General features: G+C 37.4%; 2 protein-coding genes across 2 annotated transcripts in view; one reads left to right on the forward strand and one right to left on the reverse strand.

Moving 5' to 3' along the window:
• Positions 1–13855, forward strand: part of RXFP1 (relaxin family peptide receptor 1) — an 85012-nt gene extending 71157 nt beyond the window's left edge. The window contains exons 13-18 of the mRNA XM_028152455.2: positions 3559–3630; positions 4496–4567; positions 7191–7420; positions 10208–10618; positions 11311–11529; positions 13511–13855. Of these exons, the coding sequence (XP_028008256.2) occupies positions 3559–3630; positions 4496–4567; positions 7191–7420; positions 10208–10618; positions 11311–11529; positions 13511–13809 (1303 nt within the window). The 3' untranslated portion in view covers positions 13810–13855. The remainder of the gene's footprint in view (positions 1–3558; positions 3631–4495; positions 4568–7190; positions 7421–10207; positions 10619–11310; positions 11530–13510) is intronic.
• A 4284-nt stretch (positions 13856–18139) lies between these two features.
• Positions 18140–21500, reverse strand: C6H4orf46 (chromosome 6 C4orf46 homolog). The gene is made up of 2 exons (XM_008146755.3): positions 21123–21500; positions 18140–19632 (listed from the first exon to the last, which is right to left on the reverse strand). Exons 1-2 carry the CDS (start codon positions 21300–21302, stop codon positions 19477–19479), a joined length of 336 nt encoding a protein of 111 aa, XP_008144977.2. The 5' UTR covers positions 21303–21500; the 3' UTR covers positions 18140–19476.
• Between the last annotated feature and the right edge of the window lie 37 nt (positions 21501–21537).

The following is a 21537-nucleotide window of genomic DNA, read 5'->3' on the forward strand; positions in this document are numbered from 1 at the left end:
GAGGCCTGGTGCATGGGTGGGGGCCAGCTGGTTTGCCCTGAAGGGTGTCCCAGATCAGGGTGGGGGTTCCCTTGGGGCATGGGGCGGCCTGAGTGAGGGGCCTGTGGTGGTTTGCAGGCCGGCCACGCCCCCTGGCAACCCAAGCAGAGGCCCTGGTATCTGGAATTTATTTACCTTCTACAATTGAAACTTTGTAGCCTGGAGCAGAGCCAAGCCTCCTGCTCGATCCATGGCTGGCAGCCATTTCTGTTGGAATTTATCTTCTATAATTGAAACTTTGTAGCCTTAATCGGAGGCCTGGGCAGGCCAGGGTGTGTGGACAGCTCTGCTTCTTCCATTGCCGGGGGCAAGCCTAGCCTCCTGCTCTTTCCAGCTTTGTAGCTGCCACCATTTCTGTTTGGATTTGTTTACCTTCTATAATTGAAACTTTGTAGCCTTGAGTGGAGGCTTAGGCCATCAAGAGCAGGCAGAAAGCTTGGCTTCCTCCATTGCCTAGGAAACCCAAGCCTCCCTCCTGCTCTCTGTGGCTGTAGCCATCTTTGGGTTCATTTGCATACTCACTCTGATTGGCTGGTGGGCGTGGCTGGTGGGCGTGGCTGGTGGGTGTCACGGAGTGAAGGTTAATTTGCATATTACTCTTTTATTAGGTAGGATCTTTTCAGACATAATTTGAAAATACTTTCATTCTGTAGGTTGCTTTTTTACTCTGTTGATAGTATCTTTGATGCACAAAGGTTTTTAATTTAGATGTAGTCCAATTTTTCTATCTTAACTATTGTTGCCTGTGCTTTTGGTATCATATGCGAGAAATCTTTGCCCAATCCAATGTTATGATCCTTTTCCCTAGATTTTCTTCCAATAGTTTATGTTTTAGCTTTTATATTTAAATCTTTGATCTATTTTGAGTTAATTTTATAAATGGTGTAAGCCAGCAATTTTCAACCTTATTTATCTTTAGGGCTTTCTACATAAACTAATTACTAAAATTCTGTGGCACACAAAAAATATATTTTTGGCCAATCTGAAAAAAAAATAGGTGTAATTTTGATTCATTCACACCAGACAGCTATTGTTAAGTTGGCTATTGTCATTTTTTTATTTGACAATCTAAGGGAAAAGAGGTCAGTGTCCCTCACTAAATAGTCAGGTATTGCATGTTTTAAAAATTCTTGTGGCACACGGGTTGAAAATCGCTGGTGTAACCTAAGGGTCTATGTTCACTTTTTTTTTTTTTTTTTTTTTTGTATGTGGATATCTATCTAGTTTTCCTGGCACCATTTGTTGAAAAGACTACCCTTTCCCCATGGAACAGTCTTAGCACCCTTGTTGAAAACCATTTGACCATATACATAAGAGTTTATTTCTGGGCTGTCTATTCAGTTGGTCTACACAGGGGTGGGCAAAAGTAGGTTTATGATTGTGAGTACATGAAACACAGTTTATTCCTATATTATTACTTATTAACTAGAGGCCCGATGCACGAAATTTGTGCAAGGGGCTCAGCCCTCACAGCTGCAGCAGCTTGCCTCAGCCGTTGCAGCCCTGGCTTCATCCCAAGGGTTGTCTGGAAGGTCATCCAGAAGGGCGGTCGGCTGTCTGGACTAATTAGCATATTACGCTTTTATTATTATAATTATTGTATTATTTATTTGTATTACAACTGTAAACATACTTTTGCCCACCCCTATATATTACCACATGGTTTGATTACTGTATTTTTGTAGTACATTTTGAAATCAGGAAGTGTGAGACCTCCAACTTTGTCCTTCTTTTTCAAGATTATTTTGGCTATTCAGGCTCCCTTGAGATTCTACATGAACTTTAGGATATTTTTTTTTTATTTCTGCAATCTATATTGGGATTTTGATAGAAATTGCACTAAATCTGTAGATTACTTTGGGTAACATCTTAACAATAGTAAGTCTTCCAATTCATAAGCACAGAATGTATTGAGGTCCTCTTTAATTTCTTTCAGCAACATTTTGTTTTCAAAATGTAATTTTTCCACCTATATAGTGAATTTTCTCCTGAATATTTTATCCTTTTGATGCTATTATAAATGGAATTGTTTTCCTATTTTATTTTGGATTGTTCATTGTCAGTGTACATAAATACATTTGGTTTTGTACTTGGGAACTTTGCTGAATGTGTTTATTAGTTATAATAGGTGTTTTTGTATGTGTGTGAAATCTTTAGGGCTTTCTACATATAAGATCATGTCATCTGTGAACAGAGGTCATTTTACTTCTTCCTTTCTAATTTGGGTGCTTCTTTATTTCTTTTTATTGTCTAGTTGCTCTGGCTAGGACTTTCAGTACAATGTTGAAAAGAAGTGATGAACATGAACATTCTTGTCTTATTACTGATTTTAGAGAAAAAAACTTTCAGCCTTTCACCACTGACTATGATATTGACTGTGGACTTTCATATATGACCTTCATTATGTTAAGGTGGTTTCTTTCAATTCCTAAACTATTGAGTCCACTTTTGTTTGTTTTTTTATACAATTAATTTTTCAATGTAATTCTTCCTCTTTCCTTCTTTCTGTAATCACCACCCCCCAGGGACACCCCTATTCCCCACCCCCACCTAACTAATGGTCTAATCTAGAATAAATGTCTTCAAAAGGTAACTTGCCTTGAGAAAGTCCTTTTAATCAATGCTTCTTGTTTCAAGGTGTTGTTTTACAAAGATTCAGAAATTTTCAACATTCAAATTCTGCTGTACTATCTGATTTACCTCTTTTTCCTAGCTAGAGCCTTTTACTTTTAATGATGCCTCACAAATTGCTAGTACAACATACCACTCTTTGACATATAATTTATGTAAAAAATTCTCAATGTGATTCTATGAATTCAAAGTTTTAAAAATTTACCTTTATTATTAAAATTATTCCAGTCTGCTTTGTTCGTTTTTCTTATTGACCGCCCCCCCCCCCCCCCCCCCCAGCCCTCTACACTACACCCATCAGGCCCAGGCCTTCACCACTCTATTGTCTGTGTCCAAGGGCTATGAACATATGCATATAAATTCCCCAGGTTAATCTCTCCCAACCCACCCACCCCACCCCCACTTTCTCTCTGAAATTTGTCAGTCTGTGCCATGCTTCTCTGTATAGGTTTTTCTATCATTTAAACCACACCTGGTCCTAGGCAAAATGTGAAGTAGGTGTAGCTCCTCTCTGGGTACCCTACCTGTTTCTGGTGGGAGCTATTTCTTGACAATTCCACCTCCATGCTCATGTCTTAGTTCTCTCTCTCTCTCTCTTTTTTTCTCTCTCTCTCATCCTAGATAGATAGATAGATAGATAGATAGATAGATAGATAGATAGATAGATAGATGATAGATCACTTTACACAATTATAGAGTACTTCCTAAGAGCCAGGAACTGTTTTATCTCCATTAATTCATTTAAATGCTAATGTACACTATGAGGCATGTGCTATTACTGTACTTCTTTTGTTAATGTTTAAAAGTAACCCAAAGTTAGCAGATATATTTTATCTCTCCTCAAGCAGTTTCTAGAAATAACTTATTGCTGCCTTTTTTAAAACACAGGAATCTTTCCTATAACCCAATCAAGAAAATCCATCCAAATCAATTTGATTCTCTTGTCAAACTCAAGTCACTGTAAGTATATGCTTATGGGGATGTTTTATGATAAAATTGTTATTTGTATACTAATAGCTAATAAATTCTATGAAATAAGATTTATAAAATCTTTCAAATCAGAAGCTTTATTCCCAGGATATTAGTTAAGCACCATAAAAACATAGATGATGAGTACACACTGGACTATAAACAGATAACTATTAGTTTTATCTTATATATTTGTAAACTAAAAATTAGATAGTGATGAATCATTTCAAATTTTTTTATGATCACCAGGAGCTTATATTGGATTGATTGCTTCAATCCTCTGAAGGCATATATGCGTATTCATTCCTCCATTAGCACTGGATTTCTAGGATTTATATGCCCATCTTTATTCCAAGAGAGAATATTCTAGATTACATAAATCATCACTTGTACCATAAAAACATATTCTGATAGGACCTAAAAATTGCCTTAAAAGATAAGCTTCAGTTCATTTATGTGTTCCCTTAGCAAAGTGACATTTTATTAGAAAAAAGATATTTTAAAATTATTAGAAAATTTTCAAAAATATAAAATTCCTCTGCCATTTTAATATTGTCTAAAAGATAATGCTTGTTCATTTATTCTGAAAACATTTATTGAGTGGTTATTATCACAAAGCATTGTGCCATGATCTATGAGCATACAAAAAAAATTCAAATAAGGGAGATATATACGGGTATGTGTGAATAACAGAATCGAAAAGGGGTTGGGGAAGTGCCTAGGGCAGGCTGAGTTTGAATGTTTGGTTTAGAGTATATGTTAACTAACAGCATTTTATTAAATTGTCCTTTGCAAAACCTCATTTTGTTTTACCCTGTATAACATGTTATTTTGATCATGAATTTGATATTTTTAGCAGTCTAGAAGGAATTGAAATTTCAAATATCCAACAAAGGATGTTCAGACCGCTTATGAATCTCTCTTACATGTAAGCAGATGTTTTTCTTGTTCTTCACCTTGATTTTAATATTTTATGTTTCCACATGTATTGGGCTAATGCATCCATACCCCCAATCCATCCAATCTGTTAACATTTTCTAGTGACTAAGTTGCCTAAACAATAATAACTCTTAAGTGTTAATATTGAATGGGTGACATTTAGTTTCCATGGTTTGGTAGAATCAAAGATTTTTGAATGTCAGAGAACATGAGTATGGAGGGAACCCACTCAGCCTTGTAAGTTCTTCTCACTCTTATACCACTCATAAATATTGATGTTTGCCCAATGATCTGGTAATTTGTACACATAGTATAAGTGCTACCAAATAAAGTAGGAATTATAAGCAACATACAATAATTATAAATAAATAATTGCTATTAATGGAGGAAGCTAAAATTGCCCTCAATGTCGGGATATAACTGAAGCAAGTGTGTATAGATACCACAGTAAACGAAAAATATTTTATTCAAACAGTGTGTCTGATTGTGCCATTGATTACAGGCTTTAGAAACATTTTCTTTCATTGAATGCAGTCTTAAAACAGGAATTAGAATGATCTCCTTGTCAGGATAATTAATTCTCAATAATTTAGGAAGTGTCATGTCAGCCATCACCACTCTATAATCTTGCTTTACATTTTAAATCTAACATAGGACAGTCTGTTTTTGTTTTCCATTATTCCTCAGAAATTAAGGCTTATAAAAGTTTCCTTGGTTCCAAACAACATAAAATACTTTGACTAAATTAAGCAAATCAGAATTTATTAGAAGAAAATTGTATAGCTCCCAAAACCCAACAAACAACTCAAGAAACAAACTTGAATTGAGCAGAAACCATGGCAGATCTAGGTATGCAGGCAGCAAGAGTTAAACAAGACAATTTACTGTAATTGTCAAGCTTTTATCTTGTACTAGAGGCCCGGTGCATGAAATTCGTGCATGGGGGGAAGGGGGTCCCTCAGCCTGCCCTGCACCCTCTCCAATCCGGGACCCCTCGGGAATGTCCAACTGCCTCTCGCAATCTGGGACCACTGGCTCCAAACCGCTCGCCTGCCTGCCTGCCTGATCGTCCCTAACCACTTCTGCCTGCCTGATTGCCCCTAACCATCTCTGCATGTCTGCCTGATCACCCCTAACTTCTCCCCTACTGGCCTGATCGCCCCTAACTGCTCCCCTGCTGGCCTGATCACCCCTAATTGCCTCTGCCTCGCCCTACACCTGGGACTCAGGATTCTCTCCTCTAGCCAGTCACAGGCACCCAGGACCCGGGCTTCCCTCCCTCTGGCTAGCCACAGGCACCCAGGACCCGGGCCAACTTCACCCGGGCCGGCCACAGCCACAGGGGACCGTGGGCGGACAGCTTCGCCCGGGCCACAGCCACAGGCGCCTGGGACCACGGGGTGGCAGCTTGTCCCTCTCCTGGGCCGCAGCCCCAGCTGCTGGCACCCGGGACTGTGGGGCATGCGGCTTGTCCCTCTCCTGGGCCACAGGTGCAGGTGCAGCCACTGGCACCCAGGATCGCCAGGCTTGTCCCTCTCCCGGGCTGCAGCCCCAGCCGCTGGCACCCAGGACCATGGGGCGGGCGGCTTGTCGCTGTCCCGGTGCCGCAGGTGCAGGCGCAGGTGCAGCCACTGGTGCCTGGGACTGTGGGGCGGGCAGCTTGTCCCTCTCCCGGGTGGCAGCCTGGCTGGTACCCAATCCTCCCTCCATAGTGTTGAGTGTCTGAGCCATTATGGTGTGAATGCATGAGGGTGTGATGACCATTTGCATATTAGCTCTTTAGTATATAGGATTACTACTAACTCTTTATACTATAAAGATAATTTATATTTTTTGCCAGAGTACATAACTTTAAAGGCAAAAAGATCTCATTTTATCCCAATTTCTACATTTATTAGAAACTTTCCTAGCAAATAATGTGCTTCCATTGACGATTCATCTCCTCCTGGTGGTACTAATACCTACTTCATGGAGTTAATTTGAGAATTTGTTCCTATAACCTAGAAGATGCTCAATAAATAGTGTTGATGTTGGTGGTAACACAATAATAATTTTTATTATCCAAGTAATGTCTTTATCCAGCAAGGGAGGTCTCTTTACTGATAAAAGAATTCCTTCCACAAATATGTTCCAAAATCCAGTGTGAGAGGTAGGCATACTAACAAGTGGTTATAGGACACACAACTGCTGTAACAAAAAAGCCATGGCAGCACAGAGAAGAGAGCACTTAACTCTCCCTTCCCCAGAGGGTTCAAAAGCAAGATCAGTGGCAGCAACAATATACCAAACACTAAAATCCCAAAATATTTTCATTAATGGGTTCTCTTGATCACATGCTAACAGTTTATTTATATTCTAAGACATGGCTAGCATTTGGATATTCATTATGCCTACTTGCTGCTCTCACCCACATATTCTTTTACAATAAAAATCAAGTTAATGAGAATTAAACTTAGGTTTAAAGCTTCAGTATTCCTAATGTTTTACATTCCCCTGAGTCTCATTAGTAAGACATTTCCTTTCTACTGAGAAAATGTAGGAAATACATATTCATGGAGAGTGAGGCCGAATTAAATTTAAAATCTTATTTTAACTCCCTCTTTGCACACCAGCTATTTTAAGAAATTCCAGTACTGTGGATATGCACCACATGTTCGCAGCTGTAAACCAAACACTGATGGAATCTCATCTCTAGAGAATCTCTTGGCAAGCATCATTCAGAGAGTGTTCGTCTGGGTTGTGTCTACAGTTACATTCTTGGGAAACATCTTTGTCATTTGTATGCGACCTTATATCAGGTCTGAGAACAAGCCGCATGCCATGTCAATCGTATCTCTCTGCTGTGAGTATTTCCTGACTAAAGAGGAATTCTAGTTTCAAAATATAGAAAAGCATTGCTATTCGAAAATTAGTAAACAGGGACAGACAGAATTATGAGATTTTAAATTTTTCTCCTTTTTGCTTATATATTGTTTTCACATTCACTACAATGAAAATAAAATTTCTTTAGTGATGAGAAAGAAAATAAGTTTATTTTATTTTTCCAATCCCCTCCCCCCGCCCCCCTCTGACAGCTGTCAGTCTGTTCCATGCATTCATGCCTCTGGTTCTATTTTGTTCATCAGTTTATTTTGTTCATTAGATTCCACATGTAAGTGAGATCATACGGTATTTGTCTTTCTCTGACAGGCTTATTCCACTTAGCGTAATAATCTCCAGGTACCTCCATGGTGTTGCAAAAGGGAAGATTTCCTTCTTTCTAACAGCCATGTAGTAGTCCATTGTATATATGTACCACAGCTTTTTTATCCACTCATCTTCTGATGGGCACTTGGGCTGTTTCCAGATCTTAGGTATTGTAAATTGCGCTGCTATGAACTTAGGGGTGCATATATTCTTTCAAATTGGGATTCTTAGGATATATTCCCAGAAGTGGGATCATTGGATCAAAAGGTGGTTCCATTTTTAATTTTTTGATGACACTCCATACTGTTTTCCATAATGGCTGCACCAGCCTGCATTCCCACCAGCAGGGCACTAGGGCTCCCTTTTCTCCACACCCTCGCCAGCATTTGTCATTTGTTGATTTATTGATGGTAGCCATTCTAACAGGTGTGAGGTGATATTTCATTATGGTTTTAATTTATATATATATATATATATATATATATATATATATATATATATATATATATATTTGATTTTTTTTACAGAGAGGGATAGAGAGGGGAGGGATAGAGAGCTAGAAACATCAATGAGAGAGAAACATTGACCAGCTGCCTCCTACACACCCCCTACCGGTGATGTGCCCGCAACCAATGTACATGCCCTTGACCGGAATCGAACCTGGGACCCTTCAGTCCGCAGACCGACGCTCTATCCACTGAGCCAAACCGGTTTCGGCTTAATTTTTTATCACTCTATGATTAGTGACCTTGAGCATTTTTTCATATGTCTATTGGCCATCTGTATGTTGTCTTTGGAGAAGTTTCTATTCATGACCTTTGCCCATTTTTTAATTGGATTGTTTGTCTTCCTGGTGTTGAGTTGTATATAAGTTCTTTACATATTTTGGAGATTAACCTCTTATTTGATGTATCATTGGTGAATATGAAAATAAGTTTTAAAAGAAGAAAACTCAATCACTTTACACAGATTAATGAAGTTCTCATTTATTACTTTGCCACATAAACAAGCTCTTATTAGTTTTCTTCTCTGGAGGCATAATATATTATTAAAGCTTGTAAATCTTTTACTATGGATAAAACCTTTCATGGTCATATTTTTATATCTAGAGCTATATTTACTTTTTTGTTTGAATGTCCAATTCATAAATATTACTTAGTTGTTTTTCTGGACTCTAAGATCCTAGAATCTTTTGCAGTCATAATTTGAAATATATAAAGAAAATGTTTTTAGTTCATATGAAATATTTACAAGTTTTTTAAATGTGATCGCAAGATATTATGTTAAATGAGGACTATAAAGAAAAATGAGCATGAAACTAGCCATCAGAATGTTCACAGTGTAAGTAAAGTGGTCTATAATTTACCTATATTCCCTCAAGCAAGCATCAATCTACATACTGTGTGCTGTCCCATGTCTTAATCTTATCCTCATTCAAAGTCTAATGTCCAATTGTGTGAGGGTTTTTTTTCATTGCAAGCTACCTAAGAAATTATTTACTACTTTGTATTGTTATAAAATTTTGAGGACTCTCAATTTCCTTGGTGAAGGCCAGAATGTAATTTCAGTACTTAAGGATTAGGGTCAGCCTTATGATTTATACACAGATGTGATTTTAGGAACTTTGTGTAGACTGCTTGTGCAGTCAAAAAAAAAATCTTACCTACTTTCAAATATATTATGTTTGCTTAAAAAGCAAATACACCAAGTAGGGCATTACATTGACAGCTGATTTGTGGGATGGGAGGGCCTAAAATGAGACAGAGAAAGGTAAAAAAAAAAAAAAAATGGGAACTGAGAATCAGAGAGAACAGGCCTGCTTAGGCTAGCTCTGGGTAAATAATGTAAGCCCCCTGAAATTATACTAACTGTGAAGCATGTCAGAATTATTTGTATTCTAAATTATGGGCCTCAAAATTCAGAGTCATTACTCCATCACAGCAACTTCTGAATTATTCTCTCTGGGATTTTGGATGATATCTTTTGGTTATTAAGCTGACAGAATGTCAGTGGAAGAGGTGAACCAAGTAATAACATCCCCATCTTGGTCCCTAATCCAAAGCTCAATATAACTGCATTTTATTCATTTATTCAACACGTCTGGGTGATGGGGCTAGAATGAAAAACATACCAGACAAGATCCCTGCTCTCACAGACATACATGTTCAAGGAGAACAGAGAAATGATTACTTTTTAGTTGTAAAGGACATTATAAATGTGGTTATCAAAGAGAGTTGAAGAGGCTCTTAACCATAAATGAATTGTTAGAATAAAAATTTGCTGCCCCAAGATGGAAGAAACTTGGCTAGTTTATTATTTTTGCTAAAATATTAGATATATTATGAATATATAATATTAAATATACTCAAATATTAATGCCTCTTGATAAGTCTATTATACCTATTTATTTCTCTAAATTTGTGACATTTACTGATCCCTATAGGTGCTGACTGCCTAATGGGAATATACTTATTTGTGATTGGAGCCTTTGACCTAAAGTTTCGTGGAGAATACAATAAGCATGCACAGATGTGGATAGAGAGTTTTCATTGTCAGCTTGTGGGATCTTTGGCCATCCTCTCTACGGAAGTATCAGTATTACTTTTAACATTTCTGACAGTGGAAAAATACATCTGTATTGTATATCCCTTTCAATTTTTAAGACCTAGAAAATGCAGAACAATTACAATGTTGATTCTCATTTGGATTATTGGGGTTATAGTGGCTTTCGTGCCATTGAGCAATAAGGAATTTTTCAAAAATTACTATGGCAACAATGGAGTATGTTTCCCTCTTCATTCTGAAGACACTGAAAGTATTGGAGCCCAGATTTATTCAGTGACAATTTTTCTTGGTAAGAAATTCTGTATTATGAGCCTTTTTATACAAATGTTACAATAAATCACAACATGAACCTCGTTATACCTTCTAATGTGTACAAAAATTTTATATGAGATCTTCTAACCAGTTTTTCTCACTGACATTGGTGGTGAATTCTATCAGAATACCCTAAAGGGATTTTTAAAAATTTTCCTTTAATCATATAAATTACAACATGATGCACCTTAATAAAAGACAAGACACTAAACATTTGTATATTATGCAATCACCCTAATAATACTAAGCAAAATATATTTTAACTCTTTGCCTTTATACTATAAACAAATTCAAAGTAGCCAGACAAGTTTTTGGTGTGAGTACACATACAAGTGTTTTCTCTTGTAATTTTTTTTCAAAATATAATAAAATAATTGAATTATTACAAAAATAATACCAGAAATATTAGCTTAATAGGCCCAAGATATTCATTGAATCACTATAATCTCATTTTAATATGCCATTTCAAAATTAAACATTTTATCCTTCCTCATTACTTCAGAAATACTTCAAAGTCTTAAAAATTCATGATTTCTATATACCCTAGCAATTATGAACAAAACAAAAAAAATGTATTGGTCTTTGTTTCTTAACAACAGCTAAGAGTATGTTTTGTTTGTTTTGAAAGAATATTTATATACATTAACAATAACTTTGTGTTCTAAATAGGTGTTAACTTGGTGGCATTTATCATCGTAGTTTTTTCCTATGGAAGCATGTTTTACAGCGTTCGTCAAAGTGCCGTAACAGCAAATGAAATACGGAATCAAGTTAAAAAAGAGATAACCCTTGCCAAACGGTTTTTCTTTATTGTATTTACTGATGCATTGTGCTGGATACCCATTTTTGTACTGAAATTTCTTTCATTGCTTCAAGTAGAAATACCAGGTACTATTTTTTTCTTCTTTATGTAAAAGCAAAAATAATGTATCTGTTTCTGCAGTATACCTCTAGGAAAGAAAATTAAGATCCTTAACACTAGCGCATTTCAAGAAATATAAGTCAGTTACATGAACTTCAGGTTCTCTTCACAAATAAAATGTTCACTGGGAGGAAGCTGTTCAGTTATTTCCATAAATACCTAAAACCACAATTACTATTGGGACAAAGGAACAATGACTCAAATAAATTATACTCAATGTAGTGAAATTCTGGTAATCCCATGCTTAAGATGACCAGAAGGGAACATAGATGAAAACAATGATCAAATAATTATTTATTTCAGAAGGTAAGACATTTTTCTTCCCTGAGTGCATAGCCATTCAAAGAATGTTACCCCAGAGTATGAGAGGTGACAGAAGAAAACACTCTCGATATTTAAAAATAATGTGTATCACACTCATTAAGATGGCTATCATTTAAAAAATAGCAAGTATTGGTGAGGATGTGGAGAAAGTGGCACTCTTATGCTTTGCTGATAGCAATGGAAAATGGCACCACTGCTATAGAAAGCACTGTGATGGTTTCTCAAGAAATTAAGCATACAATTACCATATTTCCCAGCAATTCCACTAATGGGCATTTACCCAAAAGAGTTGAAAGCAGTAACTCAGACATTCATACACCAATGTTCATAGCAGCAGCATTCATAATCACCATAGGTGGAAACAACCCAGGGTCCATCAATGAATGAGTGGATGAACAAAATGTGTTACATACACAAAATGCAATATTATTCAGACTTATAAAAGAAGGAAATTATGATACATGCTACAACATGGATGGACCTCGAAAACATAATGCTAAGTGAAGTAAGCCAATCACAAAAGGACAAATATTATATAATTCCACATCTAGGAGGTAACTAGAGTAGTCAAATTCATAGAGTCAGAAAGGTATTGTTAAGGGTTGGGAGGAAAAGGGAATGTGAAGTTATTAATAGGTACGAAGTTTCATCTTGGCAAGATAAAGACATTTTGGAGATGCATGGTAGTTATGGTGCACAATAATGTGAAACGTACTTATACACTTAATGATTAAAATTGTAAATTTTATGTTATGTGTATTTTACAATTTTAGAAATGTGCAAAATCCTGTTAACTCTATGTATAGTGCAGTATGTATTCACATTGTTAAAAATTTATAAACATACATGTTTAATTTTGTTTTATCCCATGGTTTGTGGTAATAGTATCTGACATTTTATAAGCAACAAAGAAGAAAGACAGCATTAATTAAATTCTAATAAAAATTTGAGCATTTGGTAGATGCATACATAATATAGTGATTTTCTAAGATAAGGTTAGTCAAAGATGTTTTTACTGAGATAGTGAAAAGTCTAAAAATGCATATCTATTTTTAAGAACCAAATAAATAGTTGAAAAGAAATTTATTAAATATGTGTTCTGAGCAATATTATATGTACTAATAATTAAAATATTTCAAAAGGTATGATTTAATACTAAACAATAGTTTTTTGTTTATCTCATATTGATATTTCTGACTTTCCCTCTCCCACTCTCTAAAAATCAATGGAAAAATATCAATTGAGGATTTTTTTAATAATTTAAAATAATATTTATGTGAGTAGTGCTAAAAAGCTTAAATCAGAATATTAAATGGAATCATATTTTAATAATATATAGTCATTTGATGGAAAATATTTCTACCTTATAGAATACTTTTCTGGTGTGTTCAAGAAGAGCTATTTAGCAATGAACCCTGGTTTTTTTGTAGCATAAACACTCCCCTCGAACACTGGCACCCTGGAAAGATATCCTGGAAACATATATAGACTTGGTATTTAATTATGTGACATCCAAGTGGAAAAATAAACACTTGAAAGAGGCTGAGGTACAAAGAAGGGAAAGGGGTTTCTATAACTTGAAAACATCCATAAATACTAAACTATGTCATTTTTCTCTTCCAGGTACCATAACCTCTTGGGTAGTGATTTTTATTCTACCTATCAACAGTGCTTTGAACCCAATTCTCTATACTCTGACTACAAGACCATTCAAAGAAATGATCCATCAGTTTTGGAAAAACTACAGGCAAAGATCTATTGGCAGCAAAAGAAGTCGAAAAACACATACACCATCACTTATGTGGATAGAAATGTGGCCGATGCAGGAGATGCCCCCTAGATTAATGAAGCCAGCTCTTTTCACAGACCCCTATGAATTGTCACTAATTTCTCAATCAACCAGACTCAATTCCTGTTCATAACTTACTCTGACCCCCATTGGGATGCTTCAAAATGGATTTATTAGTATAAAATGAATGCCACAAAATTAATAATTTACATTAATAGCTAAGATAAATTAGGGAAATAAATTATTTTGATAATGTGTATATACTAACACATATTTTGCATAGGAAATTTAAGAAAAGTCTACTTCAGAAAGATTCGTTCTTTTTTAAAAATATGTTTTATTAATTTTTGAGAGAGAGAGAGAGGAAGAAAGAGGGATAGAGAGGTAGAAACATCAATGAGAGAGGGACATAATCAATTGGCTGCCTCTTGCACAGCCCACACTGGGAATCAAACCCACAATCCGGGCATGTGCCCTGACTGGGTATTGAACTGATGACCTCTTGGTTTCTGGGTTGATGCTCAACCACTGAGCCACACCAGTCGGGCCATTCATTCTTTTTGCGTTTCTTGAGTACCCACTATATGCATGGCACTGCAGCAAATTCCTGGAAGTAGATAGTATAGAACCTTCTCAATGTTCAATGTTAAATTATGTTTACAACAGAATATATATAGTGCATCTGCAGCTCCTGTGTTAAGGTAGAGCTTTATCTGTCATGCATATCATGGACACTTTCAAATAAGGGTTTAATACTCAGTATAATAGTATCAGAGAAAATGTCTGATTGTTCGCAACATACAGATATTCTGTTTTAAGAATTCATCTTAACTCTCTTCAAGTCTTCATACACTTTAGAGCCAATATAATGTATTTATTACTATGAAAAAAATGTTCTGATATTAACCCAAAACAGCACTTCTCTGCCCAAATGTCTTTTTGCTTTGACAACCATCATGTGTGTTTGGAAAATGAGAGTGAAAGTATTGCTAAAGAGTGAATCAGAAAAACTAGGATGAGGCTAGACACATAGATCAGTGGAATAGAATTTGAGTGTCTAAAAATAAAACTCACATTTACAGTCAACTGATTTTCAGCGAAAATAATCAAATGAAGAAAAGTCTTTTCAACACATGATGCAGGGACAATTCAGAGGCAAAAGAATGAAGTTGGACCCCTTCCTTACACCATATACAAAAATTAACTCAACATGAATCAAAAATCAAAATATAAGACATAAAACTCTTAGGAGAAAACATTTGGGTAAATCTTCAAGACCTTTGACTTGGTAACTGATTCTCAGATATGACAATAAAAGCATAGCAACAAAAGGATAAAATAAATTGGATTTCATCTAAATTTAAAACTTTTGTATATCAAAGGACATTCTTTTAAAAAGTGAAAAGACAACCTATGCAATGAAAGAAAATATTTAGAAATCATATATCTGAGGGGGGGGTGGTTAATATACAAAATATTTAAATAACTCCTACAACAGCAGAAAAGTCAGCAGCTCAATCAAAAAACGGGCTAAGGATTTGAATAAAAATTTCTCCAAAGAAAGTATACTCATGGCCAATAAGCACATGAAAAGATGCTCAACATCACTAATCATTAGGAAAATGCAAATCCAAACCACAATAAGTTAATACATCACACCTACTATGAGGGCTATAATTTTAAAAAATAATATGTTGGCCGAAACCGGTTTGGCTCAGTGGATAGAGCGTCGGCCTGCAGACTCAAGGTCCCGGGTTCGATTCCGGTCAAGGGCATGTACCTTGGTTGCGGGCACATCCCCAGTGGGGGGTGTGCAAGAGGCAGCTGATCGATGTTTCTCTCTCATCGATGCTTCTAACTGTCTATCCCTCTCTCTTCCTCTCTGTAAAAAATCAATAAAATATATATTAAAAAAATAATAATAATATATTGGCAAGGATATGAAGATTGGAACTCCTTCCATATTGATGGTTGGAATGTAAAATGGTGCAGCTGCTATAGAAAACAGGTCAGTGGTTCCTCAAAAGCTTATCATACAATTACCATATGCTCCAGCAATTTCAGTCCTAGGTATGAACCCAAGAGTTGAAAACAGGACTCAGATACTTGAATGCAAGTGCTCTTTGCAGCATTATAAACAGTAGTCAAAATATGGAAACAATCCAAGTGCCTATCAACTGATAAACAGAATGTAGTTTATATATGCGATGGAATATTTTTCAGCCATAAAAAGGAATTAAGTTCTGACACATGCTACATGATGAATGTGAAATAAGCCAGCCAATAAGGACAAATACTGTATGATTCCACTTACATGAAATATTGGAATAAGCAAAGTCATAGAGACAGAAAGATTAGAGTTTACTGGGGGTGGGAGGGTTGGGAGGGTGGTGCCTAAGAAGTGGAGAATATCTTTTTTGGGCAAAAGAAAAAGTTCTAAAATTGATTATGATGATGGATAAATAACTCTTTGCTTATACTAAAAGCCACTGAATTATATACTTTAGATTGGTGATTTTTATGGTACATGAATTATATCTCAATAAAGCAGTTAAAAGGAAAAGAAAAAAGAGCTAGAATGTACATTCAGGAACTTAACTTCAGGAAGAAAAAATCTAGTACATGTTTTGCTCTAAAGACAAAATAGTTGTCATCAAGAGATGGATCCACCTTCTGTTTGCACGGCCAACCAGATCATAAGATACTACTTGATTGCTAGTTAATTCTTCTGGTCTCTGAGCTATAGGAATCTTATGATTTCAGAATTTAAAACCTTTAAAAAGGAATAAAATGTTTTTTAGTAGTTTTAACTACAACAAAAATGTTTGAACATTAAAATAATGGACTCAAAAACATATTTATTGAGTATATAATAGTATAGGTTTATTTTGAAAATAAATTACCTGAAGACTAATTCTATTAAAAGTATGGATTGCTTTGAGTCCTTTCTGTTCTCACTTGAAATGGTTCCAGTTTTTCTGCATGAGGAATGTGGTATACTTTCAATAAAAATCAAATAGAAAGCTATAATTCTGCTTATAATATTAAATTCTCTAACTACTTAAGATTATACTTTTTAAAAAGCTTACAAAAGTACAAATACATTTATTTGTTCAGATTATTTATTAAATGTTACTATTTTTTTAAATTTTCTTAACACCTCTTGATAATTTTATTTTTTATTTTTATTGATTTGTTGTTCCACTTACTTATGCATTTGTTGGTTTATGCTTGTATGTACCCTGACCGGGATCAAACCTGCAATCTTGACATATCAGGAGGATGGTCTAACCAACTGAGCTATTTGGCCAGGACTAAAGTATTATTACTATTATTAAATAACTAGTTGCCCGGTGCATGAAATTCATGCACGGAGGGGGGGTTCCCTCAGCCCAGCCTGCACCCTCTCCAATCAGGGACCCCTTGGTGGATGTCTGACTGTTGGTTGTCGGGCCTAAACTGGCAGACATCCCTCTCGCAATCTGGGAACGCTGGCTCCTAACCACTCACCTGCCTGCCTGCCTGATTGCCCCTAACTGCCCTCCCCTGCCGACCTGATCTTGCCCCCAACTGCCCTCCCCTGCTGGCCTGATCTCACCTCCAACAGCCCTCCCCTGCCGGCCTGATCTCACCCCCAACTGCCTCTGCCTGCCTGATTGCCCCCAACTGCCTCTGCCTGCCTGATCGCCCCCAACTGCCTGCTCCTACCAGCCAATTTAGTTCTGATTGGTCGGTTTCTATGCCAGTCAGCGTCAAAAGCTCCACCTCCTAGGCAACCATTGGCTCCTCACAGTTCACCCAGATTTGGTTCTTGATTGGTGAGTTTCTATGCCAGTCAGCATCTCCAGGCCTATCTCCGGGCCTGATCAGAGAAGCAAGGCTGATCAGCAGCCCCAGGCCTGGAGAGAAACAGAGGCACAGCTGCTGGCAAAGCTCAGAGAGAGAGAGGCAACGGCTGATCAACAGCTGCCATGGAGGCTGCGGATCAGACCCTGCCTCTCTCTTCAGGCCTCTTTCTGGGTCTGATCCACAGCCCTCTCAGCAGTCAGTGCTGGGTCGCTGCACCTGCATCTACTGCAGGACTGACTTCCGGTGTTTGGTGGAGCCTTCGGTTGGTCATTACAGACCCTGGGTTTTTATATATTAGGATGGAATGGAAAATCATTTTTCTTAAAAAGAGTATCTAGAATAAAAAAGTAGTAATCATGAAGACATAATAGATAAAATGTATTCCTACGAAAATTATGATTGTGAGTCTTAGAAATTGTGTTAGGATTAAAGGTCTTTGAATTGCTGTGAGTTATAAAAATATACATCTGAAACTACCTGTTAACATTTAAAATATTTTCAAATGTTTTTCTAGAAGCCGTTTGGTTTCCTGTTTAATTCATTCACTCTTCCATCCTTCCACCTCTCCAAATACAGTAACTTCTATACATACATTGATCTGAAGAAAATATAGCCAAATGTTAACATTTATTAAATCTGTATGGTGGAAATGCATTGGTGTCCATTAAATCATTCACCTTTCCTGTTATGTTTGAAAATATTTCAATCAAAAATTTCAGAGTAATGAACCCAAGGAAATGGAAATTTGCTTTTAACAAATTTATTTTTATACATTTTAATTTCAATTTTCATGATATATAAAAAATTTTCTAATATCAAAATAAGCATCTCTGTGGTACAGGTATATACCATGTGTTATCTTTAACTTTAAAAAATTAATCAAGCACTATGACTTAATATGCTAAACAAAACTATTTGCCCATCCATTTGTCCCCTTTCATAGCCCCATTGTGGAGTTTTAAAATACAGTTTTGTACACATCTCCATAACTACAAAGAATAAGATTCTATATCAAAGATGTCCAGAGTTATATAGTAGAGAATTAGTGGGCTTATTCATTGACATATGATACAAACCACTAGAGAGAGAAAAGTGACATAAGCTACAGGACAAGTAAAATAGAACATTGTCAATAAAGTCAAATAATATGAAAATAATCACATCATTTAAATTTGGTGCATTAAAAACAAAGTAACTTCTTTAAAATTATTATATTTAGAATTCAGAATTATTACTTACAAAGTTCCAAAAGTAATAGTACAGAGCCATAATTGTGATAAGGCACTTTAAAGAGAACAATCAAAGACCTAACAACATGGAATGCAAGAAATATCTCTAGAAGCAGTTAATCTTAGAAATAAATATGGGGGAAAATATGCATTCTTTCTATACATGCTTTCATTTTCTGAAGTAAAAGCTTTTTTAAAAAGCATCCTAGAAGGCAAAAAATATTTAGCATATATTTTAAAAAGCTGTCATCAGTAAAAGTTCAAATCTCCATTAAAAAAAAAAAATGTTTTCCTTTAAGTCAATGAGATTGACTCTTTAGAATGACACTGTCCTAGGTGCTGGGGATTGGTCTAGAGAAGTTAGCCTAACGGAGCCGGAGCTAACATTACTAACCTTAAAGTTACCTTCTCTGGTAACTTTAAACTCTGCCATTCTTGGCATCTTCTTGCAAATCAAATAAAATAATGTTCTACCTCGTTTGCTCCTGGTAACACTGTGGTATATTAGTCTACTGATGAAATTAACTTTCATAAAAGATTCTATGAAAGTTTAGTCAGAAGATTAAAGAAATACTAGCCAGCATCAAAAATATCATCAGTATTCTGCTTTCACAAAAGAAAAATTCCATTTTGAGTGTACAGAACTACTGGGGATTCTCCTATACATATGATACATGTGAAAATATCATAAATGAGGAAGTAGGAGTTATTCCACAGCTAAATCAGTTATCAGGCTTCAAAGAATTGTAGCCTTCTTTCAAGAGGTCCCGCCATGTTTTCAGGAAACGTGCATTTTCTGTACATTTCAAGGCAAGCTCATCCACTTGAGCTGATACTGCAGATGTGGCTTCCAGCAGTTTGGTTAATGAAAATGCTGCCTGAAATTATATTAAAAAAAAGAAAAAAGTCAAACAATAGAAGTTTATTCTTTAAATTGTCATTTCATCTTACAAGTAGTCTAAAAATAGCTTAAAACCAATGCCTAAATTATTTTCTTTAAAAGTAAAAAATCTGGCCAAAACCGGTTTGGCTCAGTGGATAGAGCATCAGCCTGCAGACTGAAAGGTCCCAGGTTCGATTCCGGTTGGGGGCATGTACCTTGGTTGCGGCACATCCCCAGTGGGGGGTGTGCAGGAGGCAGCTGGTCGGTGATTCTCTCTCATCGATGTTTCTAGCTCTCTATCCCTCTCTCTTCCTCTCTGTAAAAAATCAATAAAATATATATTTAAAAAAAATAAAAATAAAAAAATAAAAGTAAAAAATCTGCAAACTAAAAAACAGGTACTCTGAGCTGACAAAATCAACACAATCAAAATACTACATGCAGGAAATATCCAACTCTTGGTGGAAAACTCACTTCTTAAATGTTTTCTTCATATAACCAACACTGATATAAAATAACACTGTTCCTAGATAACACATCTGCACTCCTTTGTACATAATTCACTTGAAACCAGTATTGCTCAGCAAAAAAACAGAAGCTGTGTCAGCATTTTGTTATTTTTGAAGAAGAAAAACAACAACAACAACACACAGATACTTGAGCCATGATATAATCCAGTTCATCCCCCAGTTTCCAATCTGCACAGGCGGGTCTTAACTCCTCAAACTTCTCCCAGGAAGATCACACCTCATTCACTAAGTCCTTCATTCACCTGACCCACTCAGAAGTCCTTAAATACAGAAACGGTGACCCCCTCCGATGATGTCTATGTGTTAGGGTTTCAGGTGTGTGTGTGTGGGGGGGGGGGGGAGGGGTGTCGTGTGTGTGTGTGTGTGTGTGTGTGTGTGTGTGTGTGTGTGTGTTCGCGCTCGCACACGGGCGTTAGTTTCTGGAAATTCGAGATTCAACAGAAACCAACCAAAGATCCCTCCCCTTGATTCCTAGCACCATTAAATGAAACAATCTGGGCTACAGGGGCAGGGACTAACCCCTCCAAACTGGGTCCAGCGCAAAGCAAGCCCGAGAAAGAAAGACAATAGCCTGGTCAGCTGGCTCTGGGCAGGTGGCCAACCATTACTGCGGCTCTTAGGTCCCACGGAGGGAGCGAGAAGTCACAGCCTGATCCTGAGCGCCCTCCGACGGCGCGGGGGGAGGGGGAGGGCAGACGGAGCCAGCACCAGTCCTGGCAGCAGAGCGCGCGGCTTCGGGTTACCGGGATGATGGAAACCAGAGGGCGAGGCAACAAGACGGAGGGATGGGGATAGTGGAGGCATACCCCCCAATTCCTCATCGCTAAGTCTAAGGGCGGATTCCGTCCCTCTGGGCGTTAGGATTCCCAGTCCCTCGCTCCCCGACCCCGCCGTGGTCTGTCTGCCAACAGGCGCCGGGCGGGGACGCAGTCGGGCACCAGTCCCCGCCACTCACGTCTCCGATCTGCAGCTCCACTTCCTCCAGCCGGTCCACCGTTGGGCTCCTGCTCGGAACTGGGCAGTCCAAACTCCCTGGGACGCCGGGGGAAGATGTGGAAGAGGCTTCAGAAGACGAGGGAGAGAAGGAAGGTGGCGGGGGCTGCGAAGAAACCCGCGCTTCCTGAGGGTCTGCCATGGAGAAGTGCTGGGACGGCCGAATCGGAACTTATCGGAACCGACACCAACCGTCTTTCAACTGCTCGCGCCCTAAGCACAGAGGCCCCGCCTCCTCTCCCCCGAAATCCCGCCCAGGCCCCAGTGGGCGTCTGCCCAATACCGAAAACTGCATTTTTTCAGGACAGCCTATCAGATATCAGTCGATTCACCGCGGGCAGCTCCCCGCTCCAGCGCAAAGCTCCTTACAGGCTTAC

This window comes from Eptesicus fuscus, chromosome 6 (assembly GCF_027574615.1).
Source record: "Eptesicus fuscus isolate TK198812 chromosome 6, DD_ASM_mEF_20220401, whole genome shotgun sequence".
NCBI lineage: Eukaryota > Metazoa > Chordata > Mammalia > Chiroptera > Vespertilionidae > Eptesicus > Eptesicus fuscus.

What these genes read in the sequence shown, in the direction of transcription:
- C6H4orf46 (XM_008146755.3), bottom strand. Translation starts at nt 21,302, where the DNA reads ATGGCAGACCCTCAGGAAGCGCGGGTTTCTTCGCAGCCCCCGCCACCT. An exon ending in TGGAGCTGCAGATCGGAGAC is followed by an intron (nt 19,633 to 21,122) that starts GTGAGTGGCGGG and finishes ATATAATTTCAG; the next exon opens with GCAGCATTTTCATTAACCAA.